The 13,142-nt window shown below is 39.7% G+C and overlaps 1 protein-coding gene across 7 annotated transcripts in view; it reads right to left on the bottom strand.

The window, feature by feature from the left end:
- birc6 (baculoviral IAP repeat containing 6) overlaps window positions 1-13,142 on the bottom strand; it is a 72,675-nt gene that overhangs the window by 38,348 nt on the left and 21,185 nt on the right. For 6 of the 7 annotated variants that reach the window (XM_086092197.1, XM_086092203.1, XM_086092198.1 and 3 more), the window contains exons 19-40: window positions 12,625-12,756; window positions 12,439-12,536; window positions 12,204-12,351; window positions 11,442-11,575; window positions 10,779-10,925; window positions 10,498-10,685; window positions 9,383-9,688; window positions 9,148-9,247; window positions 8,399-8,613; window positions 7,960-8,168; window positions 7,092-7,444; window positions 6,759-6,978; window positions 5,781-5,917; window positions 4,811-4,948; window positions 4,609-4,736; window positions 3,943-4,074; window positions 3,545-3,760; window positions 3,205-3,388; window positions 1,967-2,140; window positions 1,569-1,702; window positions 855-1,008; window positions 643-759 (exon numbers count right to left, since the gene is read on the bottom strand). In XM_086092197.1, the coding sequence (XP_085948323.1) occupies window positions 643-759; window positions 855-1,008; window positions 1,569-1,702; window positions 1,967-2,140; window positions 3,205-3,388; window positions 3,545-3,760; window positions 3,943-4,074; window positions 4,609-4,736; window positions 4,811-4,948; window positions 5,781-5,917; window positions 6,759-6,978; window positions 7,092-7,444; window positions 7,960-8,168; window positions 8,399-8,613; window positions 9,148-9,247; window positions 9,383-9,688; window positions 10,498-10,685; window positions 10,779-10,925; window positions 11,442-11,575; window positions 12,204-12,351; window positions 12,439-12,536; window positions 12,625-12,756 (3,764 nt within the window). The remainder of the gene's footprint in view (window positions 1-642; window positions 760-854; window positions 1,009-1,568; window positions 1,703-1,966; window positions 2,141-3,204; window positions 3,389-3,544; window positions 3,761-3,942; window positions 4,075-4,608; window positions 4,737-4,810; window positions 4,949-5,780; window positions 5,918-6,758; window positions 6,979-7,091; window positions 7,445-7,959; window positions 8,169-8,398; window positions 8,614-9,147; window positions 9,248-9,382; window positions 9,689-10,497; window positions 10,686-10,778; window positions 10,926-11,441; window positions 11,576-12,203; window positions 12,352-12,438; window positions 12,537-12,624; window positions 12,757-13,142) is intronic. The other variant, XM_086092200.1, reaches the window with a different exon arrangement.

The raw sequence follows: 13,142 nt of genomic DNA, 5'->3' as shown, positions 1-13,142 counted from the left end.
TGATGAGATGTCAGCAAATTACGCAACAGCTCAGCCAATGTCACAAGACTTTGGCTCATTAAACAACACAGGATCCATTCTGGGGTAGTCTTCTGCTTTTTAGGTTATAAATTATGTGAAAGCTTTGTAAAATAAGATGACTCACATTTGAGCAGTTCAGAGCAGCAATGTATAAATAGCTCGACAATGTTACGGAAGACCCAGCAGAGCGCTGTTTTTACGATTCTTTTACATCTGCATGTCAAGTATCTTAATAATCGATGTGCACGTTGCTTTGCAGATGAGCTGTATTACACGTTTGTCATCCGTCACGAAAAAGTATTAAGTACTTTTTTTAAATATATATGTCAAAGTTTTTTTACACTTGCATGAAAGTTAATATTACAAAACGTTACTTAAAATGCATGCACAGTTCATAATTGTTCCATTATGACAGCAGTGTGACCCGGGACCAAACTTTATTTTTGAAGGAAACAAATTACAAACTAATTGGAGGCCAACTTGTCTTGAGTTTATGCATTCAAAGATTTTAGCAGTTCACTTTTTGAGTTTGCAGCTTACAAACTTTATGACGGTATGTTCATGTTCACTGGGCGCTCTTGTGTATTTGCCACGCTATACTGAATGTGTCACTCTGGTTACCCGTGGAGGAGCTTGACGTGAGAGCCTGCAGAATCGAGTCAGCTTGTAGAGTTGCCATCATTTTTAGCATCAGTTCAGCCTGCTGCTCCAAGCCCACCTCTAATCGAGCATCCAGTGCTGAAGAAAAACAGGCAGAGTGGTCAAAATAACATATGCCTAAATATCAAAAACAAATATTCACAGCAGGAAAAATAATATTTTCATCTCCTCACCCTGTGAAACAGAGACTGAAAGCCCCTGTGACCCAGGCTTCTCAACAGCAACTGGTGGTTTGGACACTGGGATACCAACCCCTCCAATGTATGGTGTGTAACCATACGTGCCATAATCTGAACCCCAATAGTCATACCATGTGCTGCTTATTGGCTGCAAACAGATATAAAAGGAAAAAGATGAGACACATGTTATGTTAAGATATGTTTCAGGAAACAAATTAATTTATAAATTATTGTTGTGTTGCTTTTGTTGTACAGAGCAACAGGATACTTTCTCATGTCAAGGAAAATTCAAATTCCTGGCCTATGTTTCTCACACTTTCCTCTCTGAGCAATCATTGGTAGCCTTCTGTAAAGGCATCCCAAAAACAAGAGACACTTCAATCAGCCATTATTATCTATTATTTCTCATTAAACATAAGACTGACTAGATCTGCTAACACTTCTTGGGCATCGTGCACAATAGTTTGAATTCCAAGTTTTGCTTAACTTTTGGGGCATATTTTTCCTTCATATTGCATCACTTTGGTGATGGCATAACTGTCATTGCTTCTGTAACAGCGAAAAAATTCTATCCTTTTGGGGCATTTGACTTTTGGTTGATAAGCACTCATTTTCAATATTTCCTCTGTCACATGTTGAAAGTTAACACATGAAACATATTTTATCAAGGGGAATAAGAGAAAACAAGAAACTTAAGAAAAAACATACCTTAAACACTTTTGCAGCTAGCGGATCTTTTTCTAAATCAATATCTAAAGGATCAATGTCAACATCCATCAGATCTTGTAGCAAGTCAAAGTCCATGTCTTTATCTTTTTCCAAAGACGACAGAGGTGGAGCGCCTTTGGATAAAGAAAACAGCATTAATATTACTACGCATATTTACAAGTAAATCATACCAGCAAGTGATTTGTCATTTGCACACTAATTGGGAAAATTGTTTTACAACAATCTTGACAAAAAAAATAATAATCAAACCAAATATTTTGATTATTTACATGGTATCATCTCATCAAAAGTCTTGGTGAAACTAAACATCTGTGGTGTTTTGTGAAATGTTGATAATTGACAGGCCCTCCCACACACTGTAAGGTTCCAGGTAGTACCTGCAATGATATCAGGCACGAGGGTCTCATCAATGCTCTCTACCAAGGGGATCGGCGTCGGCTGAGGCAAGGGGTCATCTGGCTCTACCCCAACTGATGAGGATGAAGCCCCGGCCTCCTCAGCAACAGTCAATTCATCCATGACATCCAGAGAACCAGGAGACATCAGTTCACCTGAAACAATAATGTGCACTATTATTCTGAATCACCGTATAGATCCGCTCTTTGGATTTTCACACAGGGCGTGTGTTACAAGGACATAAAAAAATAAAATAAAATAAAAAGACTCCACCTTCAAGCCACTTTGACATTTTAATGATGCGTCACCTCGTCTGAAAAGACTGTCTCTCTTACTTGCACATTGTTGCAAGTGAATGGTATTATCCTGGCTATTTAGCTAACAATTTTCCGTGATCACAACACATCATGGTAGGGCTAGGCGATTTTGCCTAGAAATAAAATCTCAAGATTTTTAACAAAAAATTTGATTTACGATTTTTATTTTTATTTAATTTTTTTACATAAACCAAGAACTTAAAAAGTTATGCTTTTATTTGATCAGTTGACAAAAGTAACCATATTCCTTCTCTTGGAATCAATGCGCAAAACTTCTAGCTTGAATCAAATACTTCTGGAAATGTAAATCGATGTGTTGATAAAGTAGAAAAGTAAAACTTTTTTTGTCAAATTTGTTTTAAAGGCTAAACAGTGCTACTTGTGTCCTTCAATATGACACAAATAAACATCACATTTTGGCTTTAGTATAGGAACCGAGGTCTGAGCTTGTCATCCCCTCCAACTGTCTGCTGATTTTACAAGTACAAGTATTGGTATGTAAATTGTATCATACGTGCTTCCTTGTGTAAATTACTCCTCCACAGTAACATAGTAAACTGTGTAAACTTTTTTTAGCGGGAGTTTGTTTGCTGCTGTTGAGTTCCTCCCATATGGAGTGTGTGAGGACACGACTGGCAGATCTAAAGCTACGTAAGCCCATGGGGGCGAAAGCCGCAGGTGCGGCGCAACGAAAGAGGGGGGGAAAAAACATTGATGTTATAATTTTTTTTAATCGTCCACAACAAAACACTCGGATTAATAATAAAAAAATATTATTTTTTTATCGCCCAGTCCTACATCATGGTTATTCTTTTTGGTTCAATATCCCTTCTGCCACATCTGTTTGTGTGTGCATGCAAACTATGTCTAAATTTGAAATCAAAGCACACTAAACAACACACCTGCCAGGATGTCTTGTAACATACAGGTGAGGGAATACTGAGCCCAGGCACCTCCCCAGGAGATATCCCCTCGATTGAAGTCCGTTCCCACTAACAGAAGGAGTAGGCGCTCTAACTGGTGCTCAGACACCACCTCAGAGAGGTGGATTGTCGGTCTGGTGGCGTTCGCAATCCGAGCGAGGACCTGAAGGGGGCAGAAGTGTATTCATTAAAAGGATAAGAAAATCTGATTAAAATCTGTTCCTTTTTTAAAGAAACCATGTACATTATTTTATTCAGATTTGTGCTAATTGACAATAAAATGAATCTTAAATGAATCCTCTCAAATTTAAGACGATACCTTGCAGACAAAAAGTAGCAGGTCAGCATGACAGGTGAAGTCCATAGAGAGGAGGAAGAGGGCTAGCTTCTGTACCACAGAGATGCAGCGCTCATGGGATAATGTAAAGGGCAGGGGCTCAAATTCTGGGGCTTCTTTGGCTGTTGCAGACTCTGTGTCTAACGTGGAGCGTGGCCATTCAGCCGTCCGACGAAGACGCATTAGATCTTTAAAGTGCTAGGATAAGACAGAGAGGTTGAATGTAAATATGTTTTGAAGAACATAAAATAATTTTCTTAAGGTATCAAATCTGTCTTTAAACAATATCGGAAAAATAACTACATAGCAAAAACATCTTTCGCACTTTTGTTTACAGTCTTTCAACAGAGGAAAATAGAAAATAAAACTGCATAACCTACCTTGGATGTGGCTTGCTTAAGCTTGGCCTGCTCCACCAAGAGTTTGTAGGATGATCCCTTGTTGCTTTGGATTTTTTCCTTCTCAATCTGCTCGACTAAAGCTTTATGTTTTGCTTTCAATAGATTTAACTGCTAGAAGAAAAGGGATGGAATGAATATCAGCAATGCAAAATATTCCCCTGCTTAAAATCCAATAAATGCAGAAAAATATCTTGATCAAATTTTTAAATAAATAACTCTTAAGATTATATACACATCACATGTAATGATTAAGTAAAACAAAGTAAGGATGTTAAAACAAAAGATAATATTTAACAAAAATGTAGGAGAAGGGCTGGACAGAGACTTGGTGGGACTAATCTTAAGATGCGTAGCTGCTGGGAAAAAGAAAATTAACACATAATACAAAATCATCATTCGAGGGAAAGTTGGTAAAACTTAAATCTAAAAATATAATCTATCTGAGCGGAATGCTTCGGTTGGTGCTATTTTTTTGTAGCAACAAAGGTAACTAAGTTTAAATGGGTTAAGCTGTTAACTCTTCCATTTCTCTATTTAAGCAAAATGGCGAGTGTTTTGACAAGCAAGTGTGGAATTCACAATTTTTTTGTTAAAAATAAAAGTAACTGTGTAAAGCTAACTTGTAAACATTTGAGACACGTGTACCTGCTTGTGGTGGACGAGTTGCTTGCGAATCTTGCGGGAGTAGAGTCTGTCCAGGCTACTGCTGCCTTTAGCTGATCTGTTTGTGTTCTGAGACTGAAGGCTGTTATTGATAAAGCTCCACTGCATACCTGAAAAATAATTAAGTGATTAAGAAACCATTTGTGGAATCACTCAATTATTTGAAATAAAAATGCTCATGTACCTGTAAATGTTCTCTCCCTCTCTTTCCCGCCAAGGTGTTTCTTCCCACCTGTAGCTTCATCTTCTATACTTGTGACATAGTCCAATAGTCTGGAAACAAGCATCACCACCCAGCTGATCATTGGGATATCCAAAACACCTGGAAAACACAAGACATAGTGACTACGTTTATATGCAGGCAATAATCCTTTTAAAAATCCATGTAAACCCCAGCATAAATCAGAATACGCTCTTACTCCGGTTATTGAAAACCCGAATAAAACCCCTGGCCCTTTCATAACCCAATTTCTTGTTAATATAAACGGCATTTGAAATTGGAAGACCTCATTTGAACGGGGAATTGCTTTGCATTGTGCGCATGGCTCTATTCTTTTTCGTCTTCTTTTCTTCTTCACTTATTTTGCATTTGCAAGGAATGTTGGTCTTTGTAGTACAAGAACAACTTGTATGCGCAGCACCGTCCCACTCGCTAAACGAGCCTTGCTTGAATACATTGATTTCTCCACAACGTTGTTGTCATGTTATTTTCTCTCTTCGTCACTGGCATGCAACCCACAGGAAATTTCTCAAGCAGAGGTAAACAAACATGACGATGCAGCAGAGCGAGGAGTAAACCGACTACTTTATTCAACGTGGTGAGTGACAAATGTGTTTTTTATTAAAACGTAGAAAGCTAAAAGCGGAAATGAGGTCTATTTACATAGTGACATTGTACGTGTGGCGCTTTTCCGAAAGGATTATTCCAATCAACCACAATTGACCTGTATATGGAGTAACTGATCGCCACGCGTGTAAACAGGTTATCTCGACTGTTTCAGAAACCGGAATTCTGACTTTAACCCGAATATTGACTGCATGTAAACCTAGTCAGGCAGAATAATTCAACCTCATCATTCCTCAGCTTTCTCATCGCAAGACACGCAAATCAGGATCAGATCCTTGCTAAGCCCTGTGTCAACCTGTACCATTACCTTCAGTCCTATGCTGTGTAGCAGCCTGAGGCTGCTGCAGAGGAGACAGCAAGCTGTCCAGGAGGTTCAGTAGACCCTCCAACACACCACTGTTGCTCAGGGATCTTTGGCCAAGGCAGGACAGTAGCATAAAAACCCTGTGATAAAAAGATCCAGAAAAATTGTGAGGTAAAACATTTTACGGTTTGCAAAGTGACAGGGTATGGAGCGCCTTCAACTGATTTAATTCCGTTGTCAATTACAAGTTAATTATTTTTTTTTAAGTTGGATCCTTTTGCCAAGTTATGAGCAAAGTATATACTAAAGGTGTCATAGAAACCAATTTGACAAAAATCAGTTTTGATTTAAAAGTGCATTGGTACACAAACTAATGAATCTGTCTCACTGTAGCGTGTACCAGCCGATGGCCCAATCAAAAACTTATGAATCGGTATAAATCTGTTTGATGTTGTTGATGATTTGTAATTTCTTTGATACAGGGAGTCCTCGAGTTACGCACAAGTTCCGTTCCTACACTGGCAATGTAACCTGAATTTCGATGCAAGTCGGATTTCCCCATTAAAGCTATTTATATCAAAATACTTTGTACAGTAATTTAAAAAAACAAATTTACGCCACCCAGAAGATGACGGAACCAAATACTTTGTGTTTCCGTACGGACATTCATTGCTGACGAACAGCAAAGCGGAGCTAATGGAAACTTAAACACGGAAATGTGACGTGCCTGATGGCAAGCCGACCTGCTTGATTGACCTCCGTTGCTGAAGGTAACAACAACACAACTTCAATAACTTTAAAATGGCGTGATTAATGTGGGAAATTAACGAAAAAGAAGGTGCTACGGACGAGGCACGAGCGTCGTAAAGTCCAAATACATACGTCGTAACTTGAGGACTCCCTGTATTATAAATGTGTCAAAAATACATGTCATCTTTCTGTAAAGCGGTAAAAGTGTAGGGTTGCAGTTAACTGCCCTACCTGTCCTGAGGGAAGATGAGCAGCTGCTCAGAATTGTAGAGCTCCTGTAATACGTTAGAAAGGAACTGTCCCCACCAGCGTTCCGCTCCACATAGTTGTACCAAAAGCAGGCCAGCATGAAGACGAATTTTTGGTGTCCCACTGAGGCAAAGGTGTTTGAAGAGCTCCTCACAAGCCTGTGCGTGGAATGTACTCTGGAGCACTGATGGTACCGAGTGGCCTGAATATACAGACGTGTAAAACAAAGCAAGAAAAGGGAAGTATATCAATACGAATAGGGAGAGTAACCCTGGCATCCAAATCAGACCCACAAGTAACCAGTCCTTTCCTCACCATTGTTAGAATGCAGCAGGCTAAGCAATGTGTCCAGAAGGTAACGGATGATAGTTCTCAGCTGCTCTGTAGAGGAGTTATGGACCAGGTCTTGAGCCTCATGAGACCTGGCCGTGGGGAGAGACTTTCGACTGGCACCAAGTGACACACGCAACCTCTGGACAGCATGGTGGGCCAGGTTGAGTTGCAACTGAAGCTGGATGCAATCTTGGTAGGCTGAAAAAACGCGTTGGTCCTCTTCTACCACCTTGTCTGGTTTTCGTAAGAAGTATTGGGCATTGTTGGCGCTGTTGAGGGGTGGCAAGTCGATATTCTGTAGGAGGGTTTCTAACCGATGGCAAGCAAGATTGTACCTATAACAAGAGGAAAAACAACCTCAGGCAAATTCATTTGCAATTCCAAGTCTGACATAATTCTCACACTCTTTCAGTATTAATATAAACCGGAACCTTGGCTCATAAATTTATTTTGTTCATGAACTGAAATGTTTGCAAATAGAGGTGAGATTTACCACTGAAATGAATGGTAGTGCAATAAATTAGTTTGTTCTTATAAATGTGTAGTTAAAAATGAATACAGCATAATATAGAAATAAGAAAACAAACATTTTATTATGAACAAAATAACTGTTCATTAGCAAATCACAAAGCAATAGCTTTTTCGCATGCAGTATACACTATGAGAACGTTTGAGTTCATAATGTAACTGCTCCGAATCTAGACTGGGTTTGCAAATTGTTTTGTAGGCTACACCAGATAAGGTTAGTTCATTGAGTGGGAGCAACTTGTGTCCACTCATTTACACTCCACCAAACAAATAAAATTGTTGGAACACACACATGCTAGAGTTGATGTACTTCATTTCTAACCTGCACTGGATATCTTCCTGTAATGCCATCATCATGGTCAAGTGCTGATCCACATCGGGCTGACTGGCAGGTTCACTTTCTCCCCGCAGAGGATCGTGCATCAGTTTAAGCTCACTCTCCAAGGGCAGAATATAAGTATGGCCATAGTAAAAGCCCAGTGGAATTTTTGCACGAGCATTAGTACTGCCATAGCGGCCAATCACAGTGATCTGAAAGTTGTAGAAGGGAAAAAATTACAAAAAAATCTTGAAAAACAGGGATCAAATCCAAAATCCAACAGTGATCAATGGCTGTGACAAACCATTCTTAACAGGAAAACGTCCGCCCCAATTACTGTATATAAAAATTGTGATAATTCTACAAATTCTTCCAACAAGTATATTTTCAGTCACCTAACTACAGTTTATGTGAATAATAAAAAATAGAGAGCGAAACAAACCTTCATAAACCTGCAAACGGGTGGAGGCAGCAAATCATGTAGAATGAGGGAGTGAGTACTGATGTCGGTGGCCACCACCAGCCTGCGGCCATCCACCTCCTCACCTAGCGTCCAAATGTCTATGGACAGAGACGCCAGGTCGCTACAGGTCGGGATGAGAGCATCAGTCAGCAGGACGGGTCGACCAAAGTCAAGTGTCACAAAACGACGAGCTCCTGAGAGGACAGAAGAAGACAGAATTGTTTTGACTGGGGATACATTAATTGGTTATACACAGTTTATGATGGCACATATTACAAAGTGAACAACTATGGCTGCAAAATTATCATTGACAGCACGGCTGTCTGCCATGAAAAGCTTATTGATAACCTATTTTTCCATTGTTAACAAGTGAAGGTTAGGCATACCATTCTATTCAATTTCAACAACTAAAGACAATATTAATTTTGTTACAGTGTCACATCAAGAACAATGTTCTTTTAACCATGGAGACACTAATGGCTTCATATTCCAAAAAAAGTCATACAACACAAATGCATCTTTTCTGTATTACTAGCATTTCTGACGACAGTCGTCATCAGGCATGTATTGACTACAAGTTGCTACATGAAAATACAAAGTGAAGAGCAACACTGCTCAGTGTAGATATAGAATGTGTGATCATCCAATATAAAGAAAACAGAAATGCTGTTTGACACACGGAACTGACGGGAAAAAACTAGCTACCAAGTGACTCAGACATGGCATACCAGAGTGCATGCGCTCTATGATGATAGACTGGTGTGGAGGAGGCTGCAGAAAGTGAGATGCCTGAGAAATAGCTAAAGCCAAACCACTGCCCATGTGGCTCTGCAGGGAAAGGAAAGGAAAAAAAACAATTCAAGTAAATGCTTACTTCATATTAAATATGAACATATTTTATATGCTACCAATGAAAACAATTAACAATTTTGCCTAAATAGAAATAGTTGCAGCATCACTAACCGGCTTGGCTTTTTGGGAGTTTTTGTGTGCTGCCAGGTTAACTGGCCCAGGGTCCATCATGGAGCCAGCGAAGAGGGGAGCCAGCTCTGCGCTCCAGGCTGCGGACACAGCCTCATTCGGAGGTGTGAGAGGCGGCGTCATGAAGAGGGGTGTGGTTTTAGGTGTTGGGGGGATGACATCGGAAGGATGAATGAAGAAACCCGGAGCACAGGAAGAGTTGGAAGGCACTGAGTTGTGAATGGGCCCCACACCAGAGGCGGCAGCTGCAGATGTAGTCTGATGCAGTTTGGCTTCAAGCTTGGCCTTCTGTTTGCAACGGACACACAGATATTTACTCAGGGACTATTATTGGACTGGGGCCACTACATGATTGTGTGTAGCTACCCGCAGTTCAGACGCTGGACTGACTAGCAGAGTAAATATTTCATAATAACCATGAAATCAAAACGTACTTGCTTTTTTAATATTCAATATTCTTAATTTTAGCCACTGAAATTGATCTGATATAATGGCCATGTGCTTCTGTGTAGTTAGTTTTTTTTTCTGCATGCTTTTTTGCTGTGCAGTACAAAGTCTTAACTGAATATTTAACATTTGATATTTACTGAACCTTACATATTGTTCAAGCCATTGCCTATGGAAGGATTTAACCTGACGCACAAAAAAATATGCAGTGTGGTGCACTTATATAGTGCTTTTACATGGTACTGAAAGCGCTTTAATACACCAATGGGAACCTGCTGCAGTGCAAGGCACTGCCTGCACAATGTACTGCGTTTGAATATACTTGTTTGCATATGCAGACAAGATACAGGAATCAAACTCCTAACACATCTGTGGAACCAGTTCACCAATCGCACAGCAAAATTTGCATGTCCCACTCAGAGTAGCTTGTCACTGAGACTTGGCTGGAAGGAAAACGTTGAGTCTCCGCCCAGAAATGTCCCGGACAGGTCAAAACAAATCCATCAAACAATACCTTTAAGTGTGTTTTGTTACGAATGTTTGTTCATTGTTAATTATATTTTCAACATTTCAGAAAATGAGGCTAAGCCCTCAATGACTCCTCAAAATTTAAATATAGGTTGAATGATTCTTTAGAGTATTTTTTTCACCTGCTGCTGGAGTTTGAGCAGCTGCTGTTGCTTTTCCTGTAGGACCTGTAACTGTTGTTCGGCTGACACCATGGCATGAGACAGAGATTGCAGGGCCACTTGTGCTGCAGAACTAAGAGCCGTAGAAGCTTCGCCAACCGTTCCTGTTGGCAGGCCGCCAACCGCAGGAGTAACGCCAAATGTACTCACTGAGGATTAAAAAAGTAGAAACAAACACCGAACAGCTCATGTGGTGAGTTGAACTGAGCTAATGCCATAGAAAATGTAGATGTCACATTTACCAGTGAACATGCTGGCATCATCACGCTCCACTCGAGTACCATCACTTGTCGCGATGCAAGAGAAGTGCAAAGGCTCCACCTCGAGGAGCCCTGTTAATGCTGTGAAGCTTCCCTCTGCTGCAGCACAGCTATTTACTTTGCCATTCCCTGCAGAATAATCACCATTATATAGCAGTTTAGTTCAGAAATTAATGAAGATCTCTCCAGTGCTTCATTGGTCAGCTCCACATGAACAAGGACATGTTGAAGATATGACAGATTTAGGTCTACATGAAACAGGGTTTTAAAAAAAGTGTCCACAGGATAACAAATTTGTCAGCTAATGCAGATTTAAAAGAAAATAAAAAAAAGAGAAATATATCAGCTGACTTGTTGCGCGATGTTTAAAATCAGTACTCTTCACACTCATCCACATGGCGCCCAAGAGTGAACACAAAATAATATATTTTTTAACCAGCCAAGCACGTCACATTGTGTCTGTCACTGTGTGAAATGAGTAGGTTTAAGACTTAAAACTTTAAAGAGCTTTATAAAATAAAATAAGTGAATACAGTGCTGTTATACGACAATTGGTATCAAGAACATCTGAGGTGAATTTAACTATTATTATTATTTCAGTCCTCAAAATGGTGTGGTTTATAAAAGAAAGTGCATTTTTCTTACCTGAGAGAATGTCAGAGAGGTCAATCTCATCTGACTGGACCCCAATGCTGCTATTGAAGGCATTCTTGCAAGAGGAACCACTGACTTCCAGGTCAAAGAGCACTGGATCAAAAGGAGAACTGTATAGTCCATACCTGTAAAGGAACCAACAAGAGATTGTAAAAGACAGCTCTCTCATGAAAGGGTCTTGACCTACAAAGTGGTGACTAGTCTTCAGTAATCTGCCAAGGAAAGGTAAGGTAGCACATTTGCAGATAACTTATTATTACTTAGACTATTACCTTCAAACATTATTGTATTGTTTGGGTGATTTGTCGCAGGAAGGTTGGTCTACCAATGATGAAAATTTGTTTAATATACTTATAGCAGCCAGTAAACAATCTATAACAAGAAAATTGTTTAAGGTGGCTCCACCAACTCAGGAAGAATGGATAAACATTGTGCATGATATTTATGTTATGGAAAAGCTGTCATATTCCATCAGGGTTGATTTAGACACATTTTACCGGATGTGGTCTAAGTGAACACAGTATATAACTTTCCAATAAAAAGAGCACCAAAAAAAAAGAAGCTAAATTTATATGACGCATTACCCAAATTCTCCTAAATATAAACTTTACAAATGTAATAGAAATACAAAACTAAATTGTGAATGAAATACCCTTGCTTGCATTTTGGTTGTATTCATTGTGATATCAGATTATTATTATTACTTTTTCCAAAACCATATTTCAAAATAAGTAGTGATTAACTGGAAAATACCTAGTCTGCAGCAGTGCCTCCATTGGGGTGAGGCGGTCTTGCAGCTGTCTTGAGATGGCCGTGAGTAAGGAAGCGCAGGCAGTGCTGCAACCTGCCAGGTCCTCTTCCTTTACATAATTCAGCAAAACAAAGTACCAGAACACTGAGCCTGCAAGAATACATTCAAAGATAAAAGACAATTAGATAGGGGGATGGGCTCCATATTGCTGTATCGTGCTGCTTATCCGCTACATACCGCCTGTTGCTGCAGCAGGCAAGTAGGGCATATTGTCCAGCAGAGCCTTCAGAAGACTCGTTACAAAACCTTGTTGACTGGGATCACCTTTTCCATTGCTTTGACCAGAAGAAGACAATATTATGCTGACATTAACCCACAAGAAGGGAAAACCTCATCAATAAAGAAATTAACAATGTCTCTCACCTGATGCAAAGTGCAAGAAAGCGTGCGCACTTGTGAGCTATGCTCCGACCGGCCTCAAAGAAACACACTGCAACAATATCCATTAGCCTCAACCTGGTTTTGGCCAGAAGCCCCTCCTTTCCTTCTCGTAAGCTAAAAAAACAGTCATGAGGATAACATGAGTAGATGAGTAGAATGATAATGATGAAATGTGTATAGTGCCGTGATATTAAGACTAATAAAAACATAAATTTTCCATCATTACTGTTACCTATAACTTCTATAACTCAATAAAAAAAAGAAATCTTTTTGGAGGGGAAGAAAATCCCAACTACTGAGATAATATGGTTGCACAAGTATGCACACCCTCATTACTGGAAGTGTGGCTGTGTTCACAATTAACTAATCACAGTCAGTTATGCAAAATGTGGATCGTCACACACCTGCCACCATTTAAAGTGTCCTTTGATTAAACCCAAATTAAGTTGAGCTGTTCTAGTAGCCTTTTCCTGACATTTTGTCTTGCTTTCTAGCAGAAG

The sequence above is a fragment of the Leptonotus elevatus genome, chromosome 13 (assembly GCF_054856555.1).
Source record: "Leptonotus elevatus isolate MCC_2025b chromosome 13, RoL_Lele_1.0, whole genome shotgun sequence".
NCBI classification, from domain to species: Eukaryota; Metazoa; Chordata; class Actinopteri; order Syngnathiformes; family Syngnathidae; genus Leptonotus; species Leptonotus elevatus.
Note: the sequence above shows the minus strand (reverse complement) of the source record. Positions and strands in the feature narration are given on the sequence as shown.